Here is a 19,571-nt window from a genome sequence, read left to right on the forward strand (position 1 = left end):
CAGGTATGCATTAGCGTCTGGCAAAGCTTTAGTCCTAGTCAGCAACCAGGACTTGTTCTCACCGACTCTATCACTCACCTTGTCTGTCGGCAAGATACTTCGGGTGGTTGGTTTGGAGATGCGTCAGGTACCGAGGGGGGCTTGCACATGACGAGGAGGTTCTCCAGCGTGATTAGACTGGCGTTGCGGGGAGACTCAAGAACAGACGGAGATGTTCTATTTCCATTACTGTCATTCGTTGACTCCGTTATTCGACTGGCGAGGTATCCGTGAGCCTGGAATTGCATTCACCAATGTCATCTTCAGCTTATTATGTTGAAGTCTTAATGCACCTTGTGGCCTCGATGGGGTTCATCGGCGTCGCGCAAGCTGTTGAGATGACGCCTCTGCTTCCGCATGGTAACATCGTGTGAATGCGGTGGTCAAGACATCATTACTTGACGGCTCTCGCAATACATACAAATCATTCGGAGAGACACGGTCACGTCAAGTGCGGACACCGGGCCGACCGGGAGTGACCACATCCGGCTTCCAGAATTCGGCTTGGAAACTATCCATAGTGCTAATAGGTCCACATGGCAGCACGTTTCACATATGGGCAGGTTCAATTTTAGGTGGCTGTAAGTTGCTATCGAGGGGGGCTTAATAAGACGAGCCGATCGATATCTGAGCCGTGCAGTCGCATGCTACGGGTGCTTCTTTGGCAGCTCGTCATTCTCTACCTAGGCAGTGTTCGGTTAATGGTCTGCGTCGCAAAGGAGATCAAGTAATAAACCTCAGTGGTGGATTCTCTTTGAAGTTGGAGAGGGAAAAACTCAAGATCACTCGTTGTCCAACGAGTCAACATGTGTGAATGGAGATTTCATGTATGCTGACCGCAAGATATCATGTTTGTGCGATCCGCAGAGGTGGTGTATGGTGAGTTGGAAAATCAAGCGGCCATAGAGAGGCGCGGCATCGCAGCATGCCTTGAAAGGAGAATGAAAAGAATGGAGTTGGAACATGGGTTCGACATGAAGTGTATATAGGCTGGATGACGATGTTGACCATGCAAGGCGTTCTTCAAGTGGTAAATGGCATCCAGCTGATGCGACAAGGACCACCAACCTATGCAGACGAAGACGCGAACGAGCTGGCAGGTATGAAGAAAAGGAGGGGAAGTGAAGCATCACGCTGGAGAGGTAATTAGGTACGTATCCATTTTCTAACGGCAGTAGGTACGTATACCTACTGCGAAGCTTCTTTCCCTTCCGTAATCGGAGCACAGGCCACAAATAGGCGTAGCACCGCTGTACTGACTGTGGCAGCAATGGAGCTAAAGGTGGGGGAGGCAGCATGCCGCAAGAGCGGGCAAACCAAACGGCCGAAAATTTACCGCCCGCCAGCTGAGGACCGTCAGAATTCTAGAGCTTTCTTTCAAAAGAAGGTCCCACGCTCAGATTTAATTCCTTCTTCTCTTTCTTTCCATGCGCAAACGCTTCTGGACATGACACCCCAACGCGCCAATCCGCACTGAGGTAAGGACAGCATCCCCTATTCCCCGTCTCCTTTTATTTACCCACGCCTTCCCTCCCAACATGATGATACGCCAGCTGGCACCAGTCATAGAGTGATTTGTACTCCCATCTTTGATGAAAAACGCTGCGGTCTTTTGACCAACCACTGATCCGGGACACCAATCAACCTCCTACAACACCTCACCGTCACATTTCGTCTCCTTCTTTGCTAACCCGCCGTTCGGACCCTACAGCCACCCGTTTTCCTACCTCGCAGCCTGAAATCAGAAACCGAGTCACCGCCGACAAGATGGTCCTCCATAACCCCAACAACTGGCACTGGGTCAACAAGGATGCCTCGGCCTGGGCCAAACAGTATCTTGAGGAGAGCTTGACCAAGGTCGAGTCTGCCGATGGCGGTGTCACGGCAAAGATTAGCAAGGTTGTGAGCATGGATGGCGACGTCGACGTTAGCCAGAGGAAGGGCAAGGTCATCACCATTTATGATGTTAAGCTCGTCTTAGAATACACCGGTAGGTCATACTTGAATGCAAACACATGTGTTTTATCCCATAATACCTCGTCCAACAACGCCAAACCTCTGTCTGCCATCGTATCGTTTTGTGTGAAGTAGTCGATTGGGGCCTCGCTAACGTAGCGTAGGCACCACCTCTGACGAGACTGAGGTCTCGGGCACCATCACCATTCCTGAGGTCGCCCACGATACTGAGGAAAACGACTTTGTGGTGGGTCCAAGTGTGAAATCTCTGCCGTTCCATAGACCCCGTTTTACTGAAGATCTCCGCCTCAACAGTTCGACATCGACATTTACTCAGATGCCAAGGAGAAGCAGCCTGTCAAGGACCTGGTTCGCTCCAAGCTTCTACCTCAACTGCGCCAGGAGTTCATCAAGCTTCCTGCAGCTTTGATCGCCGAGCATGGTAAGGATATCCAGCATGCTCCCGGCTCCAACCCTTCGAGCGGCTTCTCCACGCCCAAGTATCACCCTCCAGCCTCATCCGCAAAGTCGACCTCCACTTCGACGAGTGTCAAGACCGGCAGCGGCAAGGTCGTCAACACCACGACCCTCACCGACACAGCCGAATTCCGCACTACCGCCGAGGAGGCCTACCAGACCTTCGTCGACCCCGCACGCATCGCCGCCTTCACCCGTGCACCTCCCAAGGTCTTCCAGGGCGCCATCAAGGGCGCAAAGTTTGAGCTGTTTGATGGAAACGTCACTGGCGAGTACCTCGAGCTTGACCCCCCGAAGAAGATTGCCCAGAGCTGGCGCCTGAAGCAGTGGCCCGAGGGTCACTTCTCCAAGCTCAGCATTGAGTTCGATCAGAATGACGTTGACCATGTTACGCTGATGCGCGTCAACTGGGACGGGGTCCCCGTTGGCGAGGAGGAGGCGACCAAGCGCAACTGGCAGGAATACTACGTCAACAGCATCAAGCGCACCTTTGGGTATGTTCTTGTTTCGAAGCTGTACACATGCTGTGAATCCAATGTACTGACACTTTCCCCAGTTTCGGCACCATCCTCTGAACGCACACTTTCTGAGCAAGAACAGGCTTTTCAGGGTACTCGACGGCTGTCGAATAAGTTCACAAGGAAGCGTGAAGCTTTCGGTAGTCGGCCACGTTGGACGGGCAGTGCAAGAAACGATAGCATAATCAGTAGATTCTCGAGGTTGGCTCATCAAATCCTGAGCAGCTGGGCGTCTGAGAATCCTTGGGCCCAGCAGGTACGAACTAGATGAGACATGTTAAAATGAAACGAAGATAAACGCCAAAACCATATCCCTCGTGCGAAGCCCTATCTGATTGTTTCCTGTATGTCTGACCTGGTCAAATTTAAACAATGAAAGAGGGGCTAAAACAAACATTCGGTGCATAACGCCATCAGCACGCCATTGACCAAGGCGGATATGTTACATTAAACACTATTACAACAAATATCTTTGGATCGAGTGATGTGGCTACAAGGGTCAAGATTTAGATGCGTGCCTCTATCGTCCGGGATTCTCCACGGGTGGCTGATCGCGCTTGACATTGAAGTCGTAGTTGGAGACGAAAATGTCTGCCAAGTTATCCCATAGACCCAGGTCGTACAGGTTTTCAACATCTTTCAGATTCCAGACCCGCTCCCATTCACCCGCACCCGGCCCGTGATCGGGGGGAGGCATCCCGTCGTCGGTCCTCGCCAGTACCTGCACAGCCTCTAGAGGCCAGCGCGTCCGCTTTGGCTCGAAACGCGTGTCCTTTACACGATTCGCGGACATGCTGCGCTTGAAAGCACAGCCATCGTCCATCTCGGCCTTCCAGTCCGACCACTTCAGCGATTCGTTGGTGGTGGTGCCGCAGTAGATCAGCCAGACAGTGTAGCTTAGTAACCCCCAGACCAAGGGCGACGTCATGGCAGCGAGCAGAGTGACGGCGCCCATACCGACACTGTCTTGCAGGGCCCAGCTCCAGATGAGCAGGTACTCTTTGACCTCCATGCCCTTTGGTGGCCAGAACGACCACGTTGGATACTGCGAGCCAATCTTGCCAGCCAGCAGGGAGAAGCCGAGTAGAGCACCATACGAGGTGAGAACGGCCGTGGACAGCAAGAGCAGAACGAAGTAGTGTTGGTTTTGGTAGCCTACACAGCCGTTGATAAATATACAATGGTGGTCAAGCTTGGCGACGCAGCGCTTGCAGATGCTGCAGTGCTTGGAGCGGGGCGGCTTGATGAGGTTACAGGTGCTACACATCTGGCCAGGGAAGAAGATGGAGTAGTCGTAAGGATAGAGGGACATGTAGTATGCGTGGTTCGCGGGTGTGATGTAGCCCGGGTCGGCCGTGACGGAGAGGTAGAGAAAGAGGTATGGAAGCACAACGGCGATGGAACCGGTGACTTTGTGGAAGCTAGAGAGCTGGGGCCAGGCGCCAGGTAGGTATAAGTATTCCGACACGGAAAGGATGAGAAGGAAGAAGATCTGCGGATGTCAGCTCGTCTGAACAACGAGGGCACGGTATTTGTTCTCTTATCCAGCCACTTACGACCACAGTGGGATGCCGGTCATACATCATGTAGTTGCCGAAGCGCATCATGGAGGTTGAGAACCTTCCTCCAGTCAGAAGTCTGTCTACAGCTAGGAAGCCGTCCGGGATACGGATCCACATGACTCTATGCAGCGTTGCGATAGGTGTGTGCCTGCTGGTGGTTAGCAAATAAATCTTTCAAGCTATATACGGTAGGTCCAACTCCCGACGAACTGGGTGAGGTTACGAACCTTAAAGCCGGTAGCCGGCCGAAGAAGGCGACAAAGACCATGAAAGAGATGCCCAACACAAAGAGAGCCGCATTCCTTAAAGTTCCCATGATGACTGAGTTTCAAGCTACTATCACTTCTCGTGAATCATAGTTTATTGGAGAGGAAACGGTGAAGGAGACAAGCGTTTGTCTAAAGGTGTCTCGTCAGGCTCGAGTTTTAGATCGGCTGAAGCGGGCAGTGCAGTAAGAAGCTCAAGTTAGCGGCGGTAGTGAGTGGATAAAACCTGAGGTGTCAGCCAAGGCCCACCGCGTCCCAATGATCTTGGAGCTACAAGAACACCGGCTGGTCTCACTATACTTTTTTGTCAGACATGGGCTGATTGACCGATGAGAAGGCTTGAAGCACTCGGTACGACGAAGGTTCATTGAGAGCGATGTCATCAAATGTGCCAGAGCATTGATTGTTGTATCGGCCAGTAGAGGTCGTGGCGTTTCGTTGGAGGAAGGCCATATAGCCTTTATAGAGTTATGTCCTCTAGGTGCATGAATTCTTTGTCCACACGTGATCACGCGACGCAGACAGGAAGCTGCGCGTCACTGCATCAGTGTAACAAGGTTGCACGAGACAAAGAGTCATCTGCAGATCTGTCTATCAGGCTTGAGCCAAACAACAACATCCATTTTCCTTGCATCAAACGCAAGAGTGGTCGTCGTCTGGTCCCATATTCATGTTCGCCTAGTTGGGAAATCCGACCTCGCTGATAAGCGCAACCTCTCTGCGAATCCCCTCGTCACGTTTAAAAAATACACCAATACGTGCTTCCCCACCTGGCGCCTGCAGTTCATACCTCTCGGTGTCTGCCCCGGTACACGCAAACTCTCTATCATCTCAACCGCTTGTGTGAGCCCACAATCAGCGACACGCAAGGCATCTTCAGGACTGGACAGATTGAATCTACCGAGACCACCCGCTTGGTATCCCTTCCAGAATATAGTTGATCTCACAGAATGTCAGCAGCAACCACATACAGCGGGGTGCCCGGTGCCCGAGGTGTGCTCTTCAAGGAGACTAGTTTCTATGTTTTCCAGCGCGTTCCCGATAGGAAGACCATCCTGGATCTAATCACAGTACGTCTGCGCCCGCGCTCCTTACACGGTGAAATTCTAGGCTTACGTTAATAGCAAAACGGCGGCAAGATCGTCAAGACGGATACTAATAAGGCGGACATAATCATCGCCGATCATCCCAGGCCAGAATATCCGTCCACGTCACTTCATTGGAAATTTATCAAGGATTCCGTCGATAACGGTGCTATACAGGAGACTGATAAGTATTTGATTCACCAGTCGCCTATCACTTCGCGTCTGGTCGGGTCTTCTCGTTCTCCCGCGTTGTCGGCGCCACTCAAGGGAACCCGCACTCCATTCACTGCAGCCGACGATGCGATACTTGCCAAATGGGTGCTCTCGCACCCAATAAACAAGAGAAGCGGCAATGAAGTATATAAAACACTTGAGGAGATGGTGGGTTTCTCCTTCAGAAGTATACTCTAGCGGGCCACTGATGTATAAAAGAACAATCGCCATACTAGGCAGTCTTGGAGAGATCGCTGGGTGAAGAAGGTCTCCAAGTTGTCTCAAGCGGCACTTGACAGCTTGGTCGCTTCCGCTCCTGATATCCAGCATTCAACACCATTCCCCGAAATAGCTCAAGCAGGAAGGAGACGATCGCTCGCCCCTGTTGCACCAGCTGTTGCGCAACTGCCGGCAGCGGAGACACCGCGGGCTGAAGCCAAACCAGAACTGACTCCCTCGAAGAGAAACAAGTTCACCAAGGCTGAAGATGATGAACTTATACAGGCGGCCAGGGAGCATGGCCCTCCACTCACTACCCGCTTTTTCCAGGCATTCGCAGACAGAGTACGTTGCACTTCTTCCTTGGTGAACATGAACACCGAGCTGACACGCGACAGAATACCAGCCACTCTTTGGTTGCCTGGAGAAAGCATTGGACAGACATTTTGAAACCATTGCTAGATGAAGATTTTGAGGGAAAGAATCCTTTACCTAAGGAGCTGTCCATGAATAACCACACGCTTAAGCAAGACACCGCCTGCAGCGGTCAATTAAGTCGACAAAATGAACAGGCCAGGCAACTCGATACTCTTCCCATCACCAAGACGTCGGGGCCTGTTGCGCCCCTAGTCTCACGGCCTACAGCAGAAGAAGATTACAGCACTCAGACGCCAGAGACACAAGGCGATGGCGTAGCATCCCAAGGTATCTCGAGAGAATTCTTCTTCGATCATCTGAAGGGATTCTGGGAGTTTAGAAGGTTGAAAGGTGCCGCCGGTTCCGGAATCAACGAATTGGACCTTGGCATCAATCCCAAAATCAATGGGCAACCCATCGACACATATCTTCTTTGGCAAGTCGTCAGGGACCAGTACCTGCAAGGAGGTGTTGAAATCGATTGGGAAGCAGCCGCGAAATCTCTAGGCCTGCAGAGCGAGGCTGCCCAGCCATTACAGCAGTACTACACAGACTATGTCTTCGAATTTGCCGCCAGTGGCGTGTTGGACGAGCCCGATGCGGAATCCGAAGATGACGACGAAACATCTCAGTCAGAAAAGGACGAGCTTGACCTAGGAATCCTGTCGAAACCTCAAGACATGCAATCAGATGCTACTCTAAGCACCTCCAAGAAAAGACTGGCTATCGCCATGAATCCTCTCGGTACACCATCAACTCCAAATGGTAGAAAAAAGAGACAGCGTTTTGCCTCAGATGATGAAATCCCTTCCACTCCTGACGAGAGGTTAGGTATCGCAAGTTTTGGGAACATTGGCCCCAGCCCCTCGCTCAGCGCCGGACAGGGACCCAGGGTAATTCATGGTGAGGAAGACGTAGATATGGAAGGACAGGTTGAGCAGTCCCCTTCTAGGAGAGCTCGTCGCTTCGAACCAGAGACTCAAGACTTTGCCTTCGAAGATGTCCCTAGACAAGAAACACAAGGCAGTGCCGAGTTTGACATTTCACCGTCACAGCAGCTTCTTGGCGAGGTAGACGCTGTGGAATTCGTGACACCCATGCCTCTGTCGTTCAAGGACAAGGGTAAGGGGGTTGAGAGGGAACCGGCTACAATCTCATCTACCGCACGAGGGTTGCCCGCCGAGACCATCGAAGTAGCCCCCAAAGAACGGAAAGAGCGTGCCATCCCCGATTCTCAAGATTCGTTAGATAAGACTGCCGAGCTTGAGGACTTGATTGAGCGCTTCGACACGTTTGGCTACGCGCGCAAGGATATCATTACTGCGCTTAAGGCCACTTCACTCTGCACTCCACTAGCCACAGATCTGCTCAAGCATCTCAAGAAGCACAAGGAGCTGCCTAACAACTGGCAGGGGGTCTGGACGACTAACGATGATAGGCGGCTCCGACGGGTTGATGACGGGAATTTGGAGGCTGGGCGTCATCGGGCGAAGCTGCAAAAATACTGGGATTATCTCGTGAAGAAACACACGCAAGAGCGGATCCAGCGGAGGAGAGAGTTTTTGGCGTACCTGGATGAAGTCGCTCAGAGCTCCCAGTGAGCTGACAGAGGATGCCGTTATATGGTAATCTCTTTTTTCTTTCTTTTTTTCTTGACTGGGGCTTGGCTCCCTTGAAGAACAATACATGCCACCGATACGCGGGCTTCCGTAATAAATGACCATCCGTTATGAACCGTCATTATTTGCCAACATGTTTCTATCTCGTGTCCTGTTGTCCATCCATTCGTTTCTGTTCCACTTGTTTGGAGCCCCCCCTTCCTCTTCCCTTTCTTTATCTACTTCTTCCCAACTGTGTATAATCCTCATCCTATTGTTCACTCCTTGACGATGGAATATCCATAATGCCACCCTTCCTTCTTCATATCCTCTCTCACCTTGTACGCCCCCTCGGCAACGTCCAACAGCCCAAGATCAACCTCGACGACCTCCATCGCCTCCTCGGCGCCTAACTTTCCCTGCGGCCCGATGAGTGGCATCGCGACCTGACTAACACCACAGTACCGCACCCGCGCACCGCTCTCTCGGACTTCCACCCCGCCCCCGCCCACGGGCCCGCCCGCGTTGACAAGGACCACGGCGGCTGTGTTCTCAAACGCCCTTGCCACCATCACGTTCTCCAGAAACACCTTCTCCGAGTCCCGGTTCACCACCTGTGCGCCCTCGTCCCCGTCCTCGCGCTTATACTCGTCAGCGAGCCAGAAGGCGGGGCACACGATTACCCGCGCCCCGTCACGGACGAGCTCCCGAAACGCTTCAGGGAACGCCAGGTCCCAGCACACCAGCATCCCCGCCCTTCCCAGCGGCGTTTCAAAGGCACCGTGCGGCTCCGGGCCCTTGGTGAGGTGCAGCCGTTCGTTGTGCCACAGGTTCTTCTTAGTATACTGCCCTAGCACGCCACCGTCCGGGCCGATGAAGTACGCGACGTTGAGGAGATTGAGGTCGTCGTCGCCCTCTTCGCCGTCGAGTTCAATGATGGTCCCCGGTACGATGGAGATACCTAGATTTCTGGCCAGCGCCTGGTACTTCTCCAGGTAGACCCCGGATTGCGCGCAGCTCGGCACAAACTTGGGATGGTCGGGGACCCATGACGTGAGATGGTACTCGGGCAGGACTGCAAGCGAGCAGCCTTGGGAAGCAGCTGAACGAATGTACGACTCTGCTTTGGCGAAGTTGTCTTCTGGTGCGACGACCTGTGATGCTTGTTAGAACACTATTCTATGGCCGTTCCGTATCCTGGCGTTGCCGTGGGTCCTGCGTGAATCAGGTTGACGATCAAGGCGCGCATGAAAGAGGAACGCGGGAGCTAAACCCGGCTTGGGCGTCTTTGTTTGGTGTGGTCTTGGGCTCGCTGACCTTGGGATGCATTTGTATGAGTGCGATCTTGAACCTATCCGCCATCGCCGCTATCCTTCGTCTGGTCTTGGAGGCAATTTCGTAGCTTCAAGGCAGTTAGATGGTTCGGAGACAACAGCAAAGTTTCGTTGCAGGTCAGGTTCTGGCTATGAAGAGTGGCAGTGTTCATGTAATTCCCCGCAGCTTGGCATACATTGGTATTAGTGGTCGCAAAAGAATAGAAGAAGATGTCAGTTGACCGATGTACCCCGAATGCGCGATTTGCGAAGTCCATATTGCGAGAAATGATGTCAGAGGCGACCCCATCGCTTCTACCTACTGCTGCAATCCCGCCACCTCGGCACCTCTCGTTAAACAACCCATCATCAGTCTGATTTCGAAAATGAAGAGCAAAGTGTCTAGCAAACCGGCCAATGAAGAACGCCAAAGTCAATATCCCCGAGACCAGTTGTCATTACCGTGTAAGTATTTCGATGTGTAGATATTTTGATGATAGTTGGTCGGTAAACGTCCCTCAGCGGCCTTAATCAGCTGGTTTTGCGCATATTCAGCGGTAGGCTGTGTAGTATATCATTTTCTGCCGGACGGAAAGCAATTGTGGTGTTTTTGTCGATGAAGGGGGGGAGCTCAGGCCGAGAGATCTTGAGAACGCCCAACGTGAAGTTTTGAGCGTGAGATATAACGAAGCCAGCCATTTCGCCTTTGGCAGGAAAATCAGCATTCAAGACGATAAAACGGATGGCGCCTTCCAGCTCACCTAGCACAATGAGCCCGATGTTGCGGATCGCAGACGGCGGAAGACCGTACGAACCCATGAGCAAAGATGCAGCTGGGCAGATGACATATGGCATCCAGCTTATCCAGCTGGCTCCGTGACCTAGAGAGTTACGGAACCCTGATGTCGACATCGCCATATCATCCAGTGTTTCAAGAAGATCGGCCGATATTTGCTGGGCCATGCCTAGTTTCTCTGTATGCGACTCGTACCTCGACGAGAGTTCTTCGGTGATGTCTAGTAGTCTCATCATTCCCTGTGAAAAGTTAATTAAGAATCTATGAGTAAACTCAAGTGATGTTACTCACCTTCTCGAGGTGTTCTTGGCGATCAGCTAGCTCGACCACTCGAACATGTGAGAGCTCCTGAATCATGATCAGCTTAGTGTGCGATCTCAGAGGATTGAATGCGCCAACCATCAAACTCCGAAGAGAAGCGGAAGACGCTGCAGCTGTTGCAATCGTAGACATGACAACAGAAAACTCGGAGTTAGCGTGCTCTCTGATAGTTGCCAGCGCCATTTCTTGAGATGCCGCAACTTCGGCATTGTTGCTCATAACCGTTCTGAGAAGAACGCCCAGCAGCTGACGTAGGTTCTGAGCATCTTCAAGACCGTCTCTCATCATAGATTTTGACTCCTACCTCGCGAGTTAGATATGTGTATGGACTATATCGCACGTTACTGACCTGAGATATCTGAATCATATCCTCGGAAATTGTCCGGTCCAAATCCTGAAGGTTATGTCGTAGCTGTTCGATGTCTGGAATCATGTGCCGTAGATGATCGGTTGCCTCAGTCGCTCGGATATTGATGGTTCTAAGATGAGCCTCGAGTTCTTGTTCAACTCCTTCGGAAAGTTTAGAAAGAACTTCTGTAAGTCGCTGGTGGAGGCGAATGCTCTGGGCTAGATAGAACATGGTGAACGTCAATCTCAATGTCCGGGATGGGGGCATGCGTACCTTTCTCGTTATCCGCACGAGCAGCTTCACAGAATCTCAAAGCCTTGTGACGATAGCTGACCCAAGTGTTCCATGCGGAGTCTGACTTAGCCAGTCCCGAAAGACAGGAGTCGATTTGTTGAGGGGAGGCGTGAAGGCGTGGAATGCTCGAGTCGGGTATATTTACCAAAGAGCGCTCTCGAAATGGCGCGCAGCTCGAGGGAATGGCAAAACTACCTCTTTCAAGGTCACAAATGGCGAGACTAGCGGCGTAAGAGTCTACAAAATCGCGAACTTGTCTGCCGCTATCAGTGAGAATGGTAGCATCGTCCTTGCCGTCGAGTAGCTGACAGTTGTTGACCAGTAGGCTGGCAGCGATACGATGGCACAAAGGTTCGGACTCCAGCTCTTGAAGCTCCTGCATGGCAACGGCGTAGACGTTCGGTAAGCGTGACTTGTCCTGGGTTGAAATTGAGGGGTTCACGATGCGCTCTTCCGATGCTTGGAGCAAGGTCGAACGCCCCCCATTACCGCCCCATGAAAACGCGCCGACGTTTTCGATACAGGACAGCGTCATCAACGATCCTAGGAGGATCAGGAGAACACTTCGACACATCATATCCCAAGAGTGGAGCGGGCGCTGTGGTTGGTGCAAGTGAAGCTGTGCCTTGACCACAGTAGGGGGCCAGCGAACTATCGAGTCCGAGGTATTTCTCGTAGGTTCTGGGGTGAGAAGGGTTCGTATGTGATCCGTAGAAGCGTGAGGGAGGATGAGAGGTGGATAACTAGGTAGATGATGATGTTGACAAGCCAAGGTCGACGGCAGTGGCCGTCGACGAGAGGGGCAGGTGTTAAAGGACGGTACTAGTTTCCGTATAGCTACCTACCTACTTTAAGGTACCCAGGTGGGTACACTAGGTATTGTGCGGTACAAATCATGAAACGTTCCTTCCATAACGAGATTCATGTCCATCTGAGAAGGAAAATGAAAGCGGCAGGTGTAGTATGTGGGGTATGTATTCGCTTGGATGGGAAGGTGCCCTCTCAGAGAGTGGTTGAAGAGGAGGGGACATCACGACGCCGTGTAGACCAGGTGCAACCCTATGTAGAGAAGAGAATATACAGCAGATGGTGATAGTATAGAATGTCTCGTAAACCCAAGTTGCCGACGTAAATTTCCGATTGAATTGTTTAGGAGTGGTAATGCCATGTTGGTGTATCGACGCTGCGTCGAGGCAATCAACTCACTCGTTTGCCGGTAACCGTAGTTCAATATGAGGAATATGAGGAAGTCACTCATCGAGTTTCATACGCATACCTCTTCTTCGATCTCAACTCAAGTTAAACATGGAATTAAGTATCAGTAAAACACAGAAAGGGCATGAGGGATGCAACTTGCTATTCACCTCCTTTTGAGAGAAATACTCTCAAGAGTGATCGGTTTCACCCCCACACACTATTGGAAAACGCATATACCCTTGAAGATTCGGTAAGGGGACCCAAGCCCCTTTTCGGGATTGGGCGTCCAAGGTTGTTGAACCATTTACAATATGGCACCTAGGCAAAAGCCGTCATGTTTCTCATCAGTTGCTGCCTGAAAACAACTGCTTAGAAACTAAGGGATCCAACCAACGCGCAGGAGTGACGGCCAGAAATGCACCCAGCCGCTAGAAGCTCTGGCGCCTCGATGACAAACCCGAAAGATGTCATACAAGAACCTCAATGCGGATGGATCCTTCCAGGTCTCGTCACAGCCGGGCTGGACTCTGACGATCCTGCAGCGAAACGAGCATCGTTGCCCTCCACTCGGGCGGGGACCTCGAGTATGGGATGGCAGACTACTGTTGTACGAACAACATGTGCGTGCAACGTGCGTCTGGAAAAGGTGTCAGCGAAAAGGACCAACAGTATCAGCCCATTTGTGCAGGCGCTCACAGTGGCCTTGTCGCTCGAAAAGACTTGACGACCACAGACTTCTGTACCCGGAAGTATTCAACGTTGGATCCTGCCCCTCATGTCTCACTTCAGTAAGCTTACCAGGGGGGGAGGGGTTGGCTCACATCCATCTCTGCCATGGTTGCGGCTGAAAAGGGAACTCCCATAGCACTCTGAACCGAGATGCTTGACATTTGGCACCATGAGGGAGATCATCTGTCAAAACCAGTACTACCCGTCAAGTATGTGATGTGATAGGACTAGGCGGGGATTTGCCCCATAGGTGTCAGCAGGGATCTAGGGTCTTTAAACAATGAATAGCACCACACTAGCCCCCACATTTTGACATCACTCCCTACGGACTTCGTCACTGCCCTGATCCTCTTACCAATATCTGCGCCAAAACCACCCCCCATACCCTTCATCTTACACCTCTTCTTGCGTATAATGTTCCTCTGCAAGCAGCCGGGCAGTCCAATGCCGAAGCCGCTTGATAGTCTACATGATGGAGGAGAAGTGAAACCACGAGGCCGTCCGCCGAAGTGGCGTCGGTTGGTCTTTCATGATGGAAAATTCCAGGTGAAAGAGAGAGTCTGACGAGAAGAAACAAATGCGGTCCAAATCCTGAGGGGGGAGGGGCCGACCCCCCTGTCTTCCCGTCACAATGTCCACTAGTGCCACCATTTCAATCTTGGCGCCATTCAAGGTGTTAAAATCACTCTGCAGTTGCTGAGATATGATATCTCCAACGGCCTGCTGTCATTAATGGCTACCTGCGCCTCTGTTCAGGGATGGCTGCAGTCTCCAGTACCGCGGAATGCGGCAGGGCGCCCGAAAGGCTCGGACTACGGGGTACATGGTATCTGTTGTACATTGCTCAATGTCTTATTTCATCGTTTGCATAAGAAGGGGAGGTGTTGGTCTCCTTTCAACCCTACACCACCAGCGAACTTTGCTCGGGCTTCGTTAAGACTCAAAATCTCCCCAAAATAATCATTCTGCCTATCTATACCTACCTGTTCGTCTTTGATGCCAACATTATCTGTTCTCCTCTACCATAGACTCTTATGGGATACTCTATAGCAGCTTCGATGCCTTGAGGTCCGAGGCAAGCTGCTTTTTCCGTCCACGCTTCCTGCTGTTATTAGACAGTCTAAGACCTCCCAGTCCGAAGCAGACCGGCTGAGAAGGCGGAGAACAGAGTCAATCCGTTCAAAGGCTTCTGAAGCCTTGGGAAGAACCGAGTCACGGGCAATCACACAGTTGAGGGTATTGGTGCTCAGGTATTAACTGTATGGATCTCTCTGTGGGCTCAATGCCGTAGGTAAAGAAGTGGTCTTGACACGACCAAAAGCCGCTGACGTGTACTGAAAGCAAATACTGGTCACGAGAAGAGACGAGAGAGTGAGACTTGGAAATGCGAGCTGTGATTTCCAAAATCATGTGCAAGCAGATTGACAAGCAGTTCGAATGCGGCCACACAGGCTTCCACAATATCGAGTGGTGTTCTGGTATGGGCAAAGGATGCAAAGGACCCAAACCCAAGCACGATGTAATCTCCTGGCCCGGGCTTTGTACTGACTGCGCCAATCGAGCGGCTGATCCAAACCCTCGACGTCAATAAGAATCCCACATTCTAACATGGCATTGTTCCATATCAATGCCTCTATAACGATTCGAGAAAGGAAAAAAATCTGTTTGCGAGAAAGAAGACGAGGCCTGTCGAAGTTGATTGTTGAACTAGCTTTGCTACTTGCAGAATTTAGTTCCAGGCGTTCTTGAATCGGTGCAAATCGCTGACTCGTTAACTAAATTTTTGCCTAAAGTAAAGCTCTTCCATCCTCAAGGTGAAATTTCCCCAATCTCAGGATCAGGACTTCTCGATACCTTGTACTTATTCCCAAACGTTCGGCTTGACGCAGTACCAGTAGCCTGTAATCACGTTTCCCCTGGAGCAGCCACTCAGCCCCCCTACGCCGCGATTCAAGGCAATAAACTCAGCGAGATCGAGGCCGTTCTTGTCGGCAAGAGTTTGGCAAGTGTCGTTGGGCAGAGACTGGTGAAATTTGATGCAATTGGACCACATTGGCTCGACGTGTGGGTTCGGAGTGTGGACGGGCTTTTGAGAGACGGCCTTGGCTGACATTGGGGCCAGGACAACGGTGATGATGTTGACAAGCTTCATGATGGCTAGAGGAGATTCTTTTGGTTTTGAGTAGGGAACAAATCGATGAATGATGATGTGACGGTCCCATATTCTGAACAAGTGGGAGAGTACTCGTACTTAAAACCTCTGACCTACCGGGAGGGAAAGCACTGGTGCCGAATGGGGTACGATGTTTCCTTTCGACCTTTGTCGGAAGTTGCACCGCTTGGAGATTGTTGTTTCCCAAACCACTTACTTGAAGCGCTTGCTCGGTAAGTGCTTTGTTGCAGTTGCAGAACCGACCACACATCAGGGGACGCGTAGGAAATGAGACGCAACCTTTCGTCAGAAGTAGCATGTGATCGGAAAGAGAGCAAACGGTCTTGAAAGCAAAGCGACTGGTGAGCACGAGGTGTAGAAGACACCCGGTATGCAAGGGAGAAGGAGAGAGAGAGCTCGCGACGCAACGTCTTCGCACGTTGTTTACCCAACGGCGCGACCGGGCACCAAGGATGTCTTACTTGGCTGGTGTCTGTCTACCTTCTACCTATCTTGGATATCCCACGTGGGTTGCAGCCAGCAACGAGACAATTGCCTCCTCCAACTTACGGGAAGTGGGGGCATAGAATGGCGAGAGATGCCGGAATGGAGAGAGGCGGCAGCACCTGGCGACTGGAGGCTGGCCATTCTCTTATTGGGTTTTCTCGTGCGATGACGTCTCTTATTCCGATGCCACCCCGGTGGCAAAAAAGGAGAGGGGCCTTCTTTTTGAGGGCGTCGCATGCGGGCGAATGAAGTCGAGTCCCTTGCAGCCAAGAGGCAACAGGCCGGCAGGTAACTACACTATGCAGTACAATACCCTTGGGGCCATGACTGTCCTGCCTGTTCACCTGTCCGCGCGATGGTGGCTTGCGTGTTTGCCTGTTCTAGGTACTATTAGATACAGCAGGTAGAATGGAACGTGTCGTGTGCGTCGACCCCCAAGGACCAATGCTGAAGGCAATATGGGTCCGAGCCGCTAACGGAGAAAAGCAAGCAGTATTACCAAGGCGGACCCTAACGGCGCGGGAAGTCTATTCTGGGGGCAATGCTCGGGCCATGCTGCAAGGCTGACAACCGGGGTGGAGTCCAGCGGGGCTGGATCGACAGACACCCAATGAAACGGGCCTGTCGCGGGAGTTGGTGCACATCGCACGACTCTCCTCCAGCAGCCTTGTCCATCATACGATTGTCAAGATGAAGTGGTCGGTTTTTGACACGCTCAGTCAGTGTCCCCCGGCCACTGGCAAATTCCATGTCAGGCCATTCCTTCCCATCCTCAATCATTCTTTCGCGTCCAATTGGCGACTCTCTGCACCCTTTTTTCTTCCCTCTCCGCAGCCTTTTACTCTTCTCCTTTCGGCCGTCCTGGCCCGAGTCATCATCACCCACCCCCCTCCCTCTCCCGTCCATATCGTGGAAACCGGCGAGGGTCACTCACCTTCTTTGAACATCAGTCGACTTTCCGCTGTCGACCTTCCTCTCCAGCGCCTTTTTGCGGCAATTCGCGATCTGCACACTTTTCTGCCTGTTGTCGCCGTTGCTAACCCCCACCCGCACCTCCTTGGCTTCTCTACTTCCGCTCAGCGAACCTCTTGCCGCCTTCCACACGTCCCTGGCCGGAAACTTAAGGTATGGACAACCAGTCATTCTCGTCCCTACCTCCACAAAGTCCTGCCCAACCCTTAACTCTTTTATTACCCTTCCCCATGCTTGTCGACGTCTCCGTGCTTCTGCCCTCTGTCTACCTTTGATTCGTCTTGGCCGTCAACCCTCGTCTTCGACCGACTCTCAAGTCTTCCAAACCTCAGCTGATTTCAACAAGCCAAGCACCTGACGCCCGCCGCCATCGTCGCACTGCCCGCCGTTTGCGACCGACACCATTTACGGTACAGGTGCGAGCAGCCTTTTTGCTCTTCACTGCATCCTGCCTCCCCAGCTACCCCTGCCGACGCTGGCCACTGCTGCAGTATCCTTCTCTTCATTGACGTCCGTTGCCACTGGATGACAGCGCGAGCTTGCTCGGCACCGCCTGGTAGTACGACGCGAGGTGGTACGACTGGCCACCTTAAACGGTCAAACTCGTCTCCCGATCGAGAAGCAGCATAAGAGATCTGAGCGTTCCTGTTCTCAGAAACAATCAGCAAGCCGCCGGGCCGCTCTACACCCACTCTACAGTTCACATACTGATTTCTGGATCGACGACCGCCGATAATTCGGGGGCCGAAATGCTGGCTTGGTGATGGACTCCAACTTCCTCAGGAACCTCGACTACTTTGCCGTCCCCAATAATCAGGCCACTAACCCCGCCGAACAATCCGCCGAGTCATCCGCCGAGTCATCCGCTACAGGTGCCGCCAGAAATGCACCCAATAAGTCTCTTTGGGACTCCCTAGCGGGTGATCAAGCAAACTCCGAGTCAGCGTCTAATGGCCCTTCCACATCGCTGCCATCTTTTGCCCAGACATCTCCCGGTAGCACGAACTTCGGCTTGGGCTCCATGCCAGCTCAGATGCAGTTCAGCCATGGCCAACCCAGGAACAGCCTGCCGAACAGGCCTGCCCTGGGCCAGGACTCGCGGCGGAGAGATGGCCATGCGCGCAAGCGCATCAAGGTCGATTCTGAAGCTGCTGCGCTAGAGTCGGTCGACTACTGGATCCAATTCGATGATGACGAGGAACAGAAGCTTGGTGGTAGCTTTGAGATTGACTTTTCGAGGCGTAGCAATCCCACTCCTAACTACCGACTAAGGTAATCTTTACTACCGTACCTACTCAAACTTACCACGGTAGGGTCAACGGACTGACAGTCACTAGACCAGCCGCAAACCGTCTGAATCCAATGTCTACGACACCTGGCCTGGGTACGGGATTATACACCAACCCTGTATTTAAGCCAGAAGACTTTATGGATGACACCGCCCTCGATAATGCCCTGTCTGATGATGACGATTTCTTCGAATCGATGAATCTCGGCGAGCAACTTGGCAAGATTGATTCTCAACCACCCCAGGAGGTACCTCCCAGGGAGGGCCTATACTCAACGCCCCTGAGTTGGGAAAAGCCAGCACCCGGGCTGAGGATGAACCCTCTTTTCGGAATGGGCGGCTTGGGTAGCATGGGCGCGCCCATGCTTGACCCTGAACAGCGACGGCTTCTGGCAATAGCCCTCAATACTGGTGGCCGATTATCAGCAACCGGTCTAGGTTCTGGTCTGGGCTTTGGTCTTGGAGCTGATCTGGGACCCGAGTTTGCGAGCCTGGAAAACTTCGACGCGAACATGGCTACAGGGAATCTGAACGACACCAAAGGCCCCAAACAGTCGGCTCTTGAAAAAGGCAAACAAAAAGAAAAGGACACTGTAAAGGAGGAGGCTCAGCCGCAACGGCCGCAGGTATCGCGAACCAACACCAATGCTACTGGCACATCTGAAAAGTCTAGAGACAAATCGAAGACGGGCGACCGAACAGCACATAATGACATTGAGAGGAAATATCGTACCAATCTGAAAGACAGAATTTCAGAGCTGCGCGACGCGGTCCCGTCACTCAGGTCAATACCTGAGGAAGGGGGCGAAGATGCCGAGGCAGATGGCCAATCGCGTGGCCCTAAAGTCAGCAAGGTGAGGACTTGCAACCGCTCCAAGCGATTCGTTGGATGTTTACTTACAGAACGTCGCAGGGTACTGTCCTCACGAAAGCCACAGAATATATTCATTACCTGGAAAGAAGGAATAAGGCCATTATGCGCGAGCACCAGGAACTCGCGAGGCGCCTACAAGCCTTTGAGCAGCTCTTGAGCGCACAGGCGCGGCAACCTTTCCCAATGCCGAACTATAGCAGAACCCTCTTTGACCCAAGAGGCTTTTGTTGATATCTCTCTCCTCTTGCCACATTTACGCATTACGATTGCGAATGTACATATTACATTGTCATGGGCTGCGATTTGCCCCAAAATATACCATTGCAGCCAGTCATGAGGAATGAGCAGGCATGCATACATACATAATCACAGACCCTCAGACCTGCGATACACTTTTGCATGTTGATCCCGTACTATTGGTTCGCAACG

At 52.2% G+C, this 19,571-nt stretch overlaps 8 protein-coding genes across 8 annotated transcripts; 4 read left to right on the top strand and 4 right to left on the bottom strand.

Annotated features, from left to right (window-relative positions):
- Positions 1-1,806: 1,806 nt before the first annotated feature.
- Positions 1,807-3,047, top strand: LY79DRAFT_590310 (activator of Hsp90 ATPase; the record flags this gene model as incomplete). The annotated part of the gene is made up of 4 exons (XM_060561129.1): positions 1,807-2,029; positions 2,160-2,242; positions 2,311-2,966; positions 3,029-3,047. The coding sequence occupies 4 exons, from the start codon at positions 1,807-1,809 to the stop codon at positions 3,045-3,047; spliced, it is 981 nt and encodes a 326-aa protein (XP_060414061.1).
- Positions 3,048-3,355: 308 nt separating this feature from the next.
- Positions 3,356-4,990, bottom strand: LY79DRAFT_214045 (DHHC zinc finger domain-containing protein). Its single transcript, XM_060551559.1, has 3 exons — positions 4,780-4,990; positions 4,547-4,700; positions 3,356-4,482 (listed from the first exon to the last, which is right to left on the bottom strand). Exons 1-3 carry the CDS (start codon positions 4,866-4,868, stop codon positions 3,511-3,513), a joined length of 1,215 nt encoding a protein of 404 aa, XP_060414062.1. The 5' UTR covers positions 4,869-4,990; the 3' UTR covers positions 3,356-3,510.
- Positions 4,991-5,381: 391 nt separating this feature from the next.
- Positions 5,382-8,493, top strand: LY79DRAFT_214153 (Rap1 Myb domain-containing protein). Its single transcript, XM_060551560.1, has 4 exons — positions 5,382-5,888; positions 5,943-6,284; positions 6,336-6,680; positions 6,734-8,493. The coding sequence occupies exons 1-4, from the start codon at positions 5,769-5,771 to the stop codon at positions 8,351-8,353; spliced, it is 2,427 nt and encodes an 808-aa protein (XP_060414063.1). The 5' UTR covers positions 5,382-5,768; the 3' UTR covers positions 8,354-8,493.
- On the bottom strand, positions 8,475-9,904 carry LY79DRAFT_554256 (carbon-nitrogen hydrolase). The gene is made up of 2 exons (XM_060557845.1): positions 9,668-9,904; positions 8,475-9,504 (listed from the first exon to the last, which is right to left on the bottom strand). The coding sequence occupies exons 1-2, from the start codon at positions 9,710-9,712 to the stop codon at positions 8,629-8,631; spliced, it is 921 nt and encodes a 306-aa protein (XP_060414064.1). The 5' UTR covers positions 9,713-9,904; the 3' UTR covers positions 8,475-8,628.
- A 49-nt stretch (positions 9,905-9,953) lies between these two features.
- LY79DRAFT_214242 (uncharacterized protein) lies at positions 9,954-12,419 on the bottom strand. Its single transcript, XM_060551561.1, has 6 exons — positions 11,403-12,419; positions 11,130-11,347; positions 10,859-11,080; positions 10,751-10,807; positions 10,425-10,698; positions 9,954-10,367 (listed from the first exon to the last, which is right to left on the bottom strand). Exons 1-6 carry the CDS (start codon positions 11,998-12,000, stop codon positions 10,195-10,197), a joined length of 1,542 nt encoding a protein of 513 aa, XP_060414065.1. The 5' UTR covers positions 12,001-12,419; the 3' UTR covers positions 9,954-10,194.
- Positions 12,420-15,210: 2,791 nt separating this feature from the next.
- On the bottom strand, positions 15,211-16,149 carry LY79DRAFT_579819 (uncharacterized protein; the record flags this gene model as incomplete). The annotated part of the gene is made up of 3 exons (XM_060560051.1): positions 15,211-15,506; positions 15,719-15,860; positions 16,072-16,149. The coding sequence occupies 3 exons, from the start codon at positions 16,147-16,149 to the stop codon at positions 15,211-15,213; spliced, it is 516 nt and encodes a 171-aa protein (XP_060414066.1).
- A 347-nt stretch (positions 16,150-16,496) lies between these two features.
- Positions 16,497-17,770, top strand: LY79DRAFT_214330 (uncharacterized protein). The gene is made up of 2 exons (XM_060551562.1): positions 16,497-17,133; positions 17,332-17,770. Exons 1-2 carry the CDS (start codon positions 16,699-16,701, stop codon positions 17,608-17,610), a joined length of 714 nt encoding a protein of 237 aa, XP_060414067.1. The 5' UTR covers positions 16,497-16,698; the 3' UTR covers positions 17,611-17,770.
- LY79DRAFT_515578 (helix-loop-helix DNA-binding domain-containing protein) lies at positions 17,744-19,373 on the top strand (the record flags this gene model as incomplete). Its single annotated transcript, XM_060554729.1, has 3 exons — positions 17,744-18,252; positions 18,318-19,122; positions 19,182-19,373. The coding sequence occupies 3 exons, from the start codon at positions 17,744-17,746 to the stop codon at positions 19,371-19,373; spliced, it is 1,506 nt and encodes a 501-aa protein (XP_060414068.1).
- Between the last annotated feature and the right edge of the window lie 198 nt (positions 19,374-19,571).

This window comes from Colletotrichum navitas, assembly GCF_030913465.1.
Source record: "Colletotrichum navitas strain CBS 125086 chromosome Unknown LY79scaffold_30, whole genome shotgun sequence".
NCBI lineage: Eukaryota > Fungi > Ascomycota > Sordariomycetes > Glomerellales > Glomerellaceae > Colletotrichum > Colletotrichum navitas.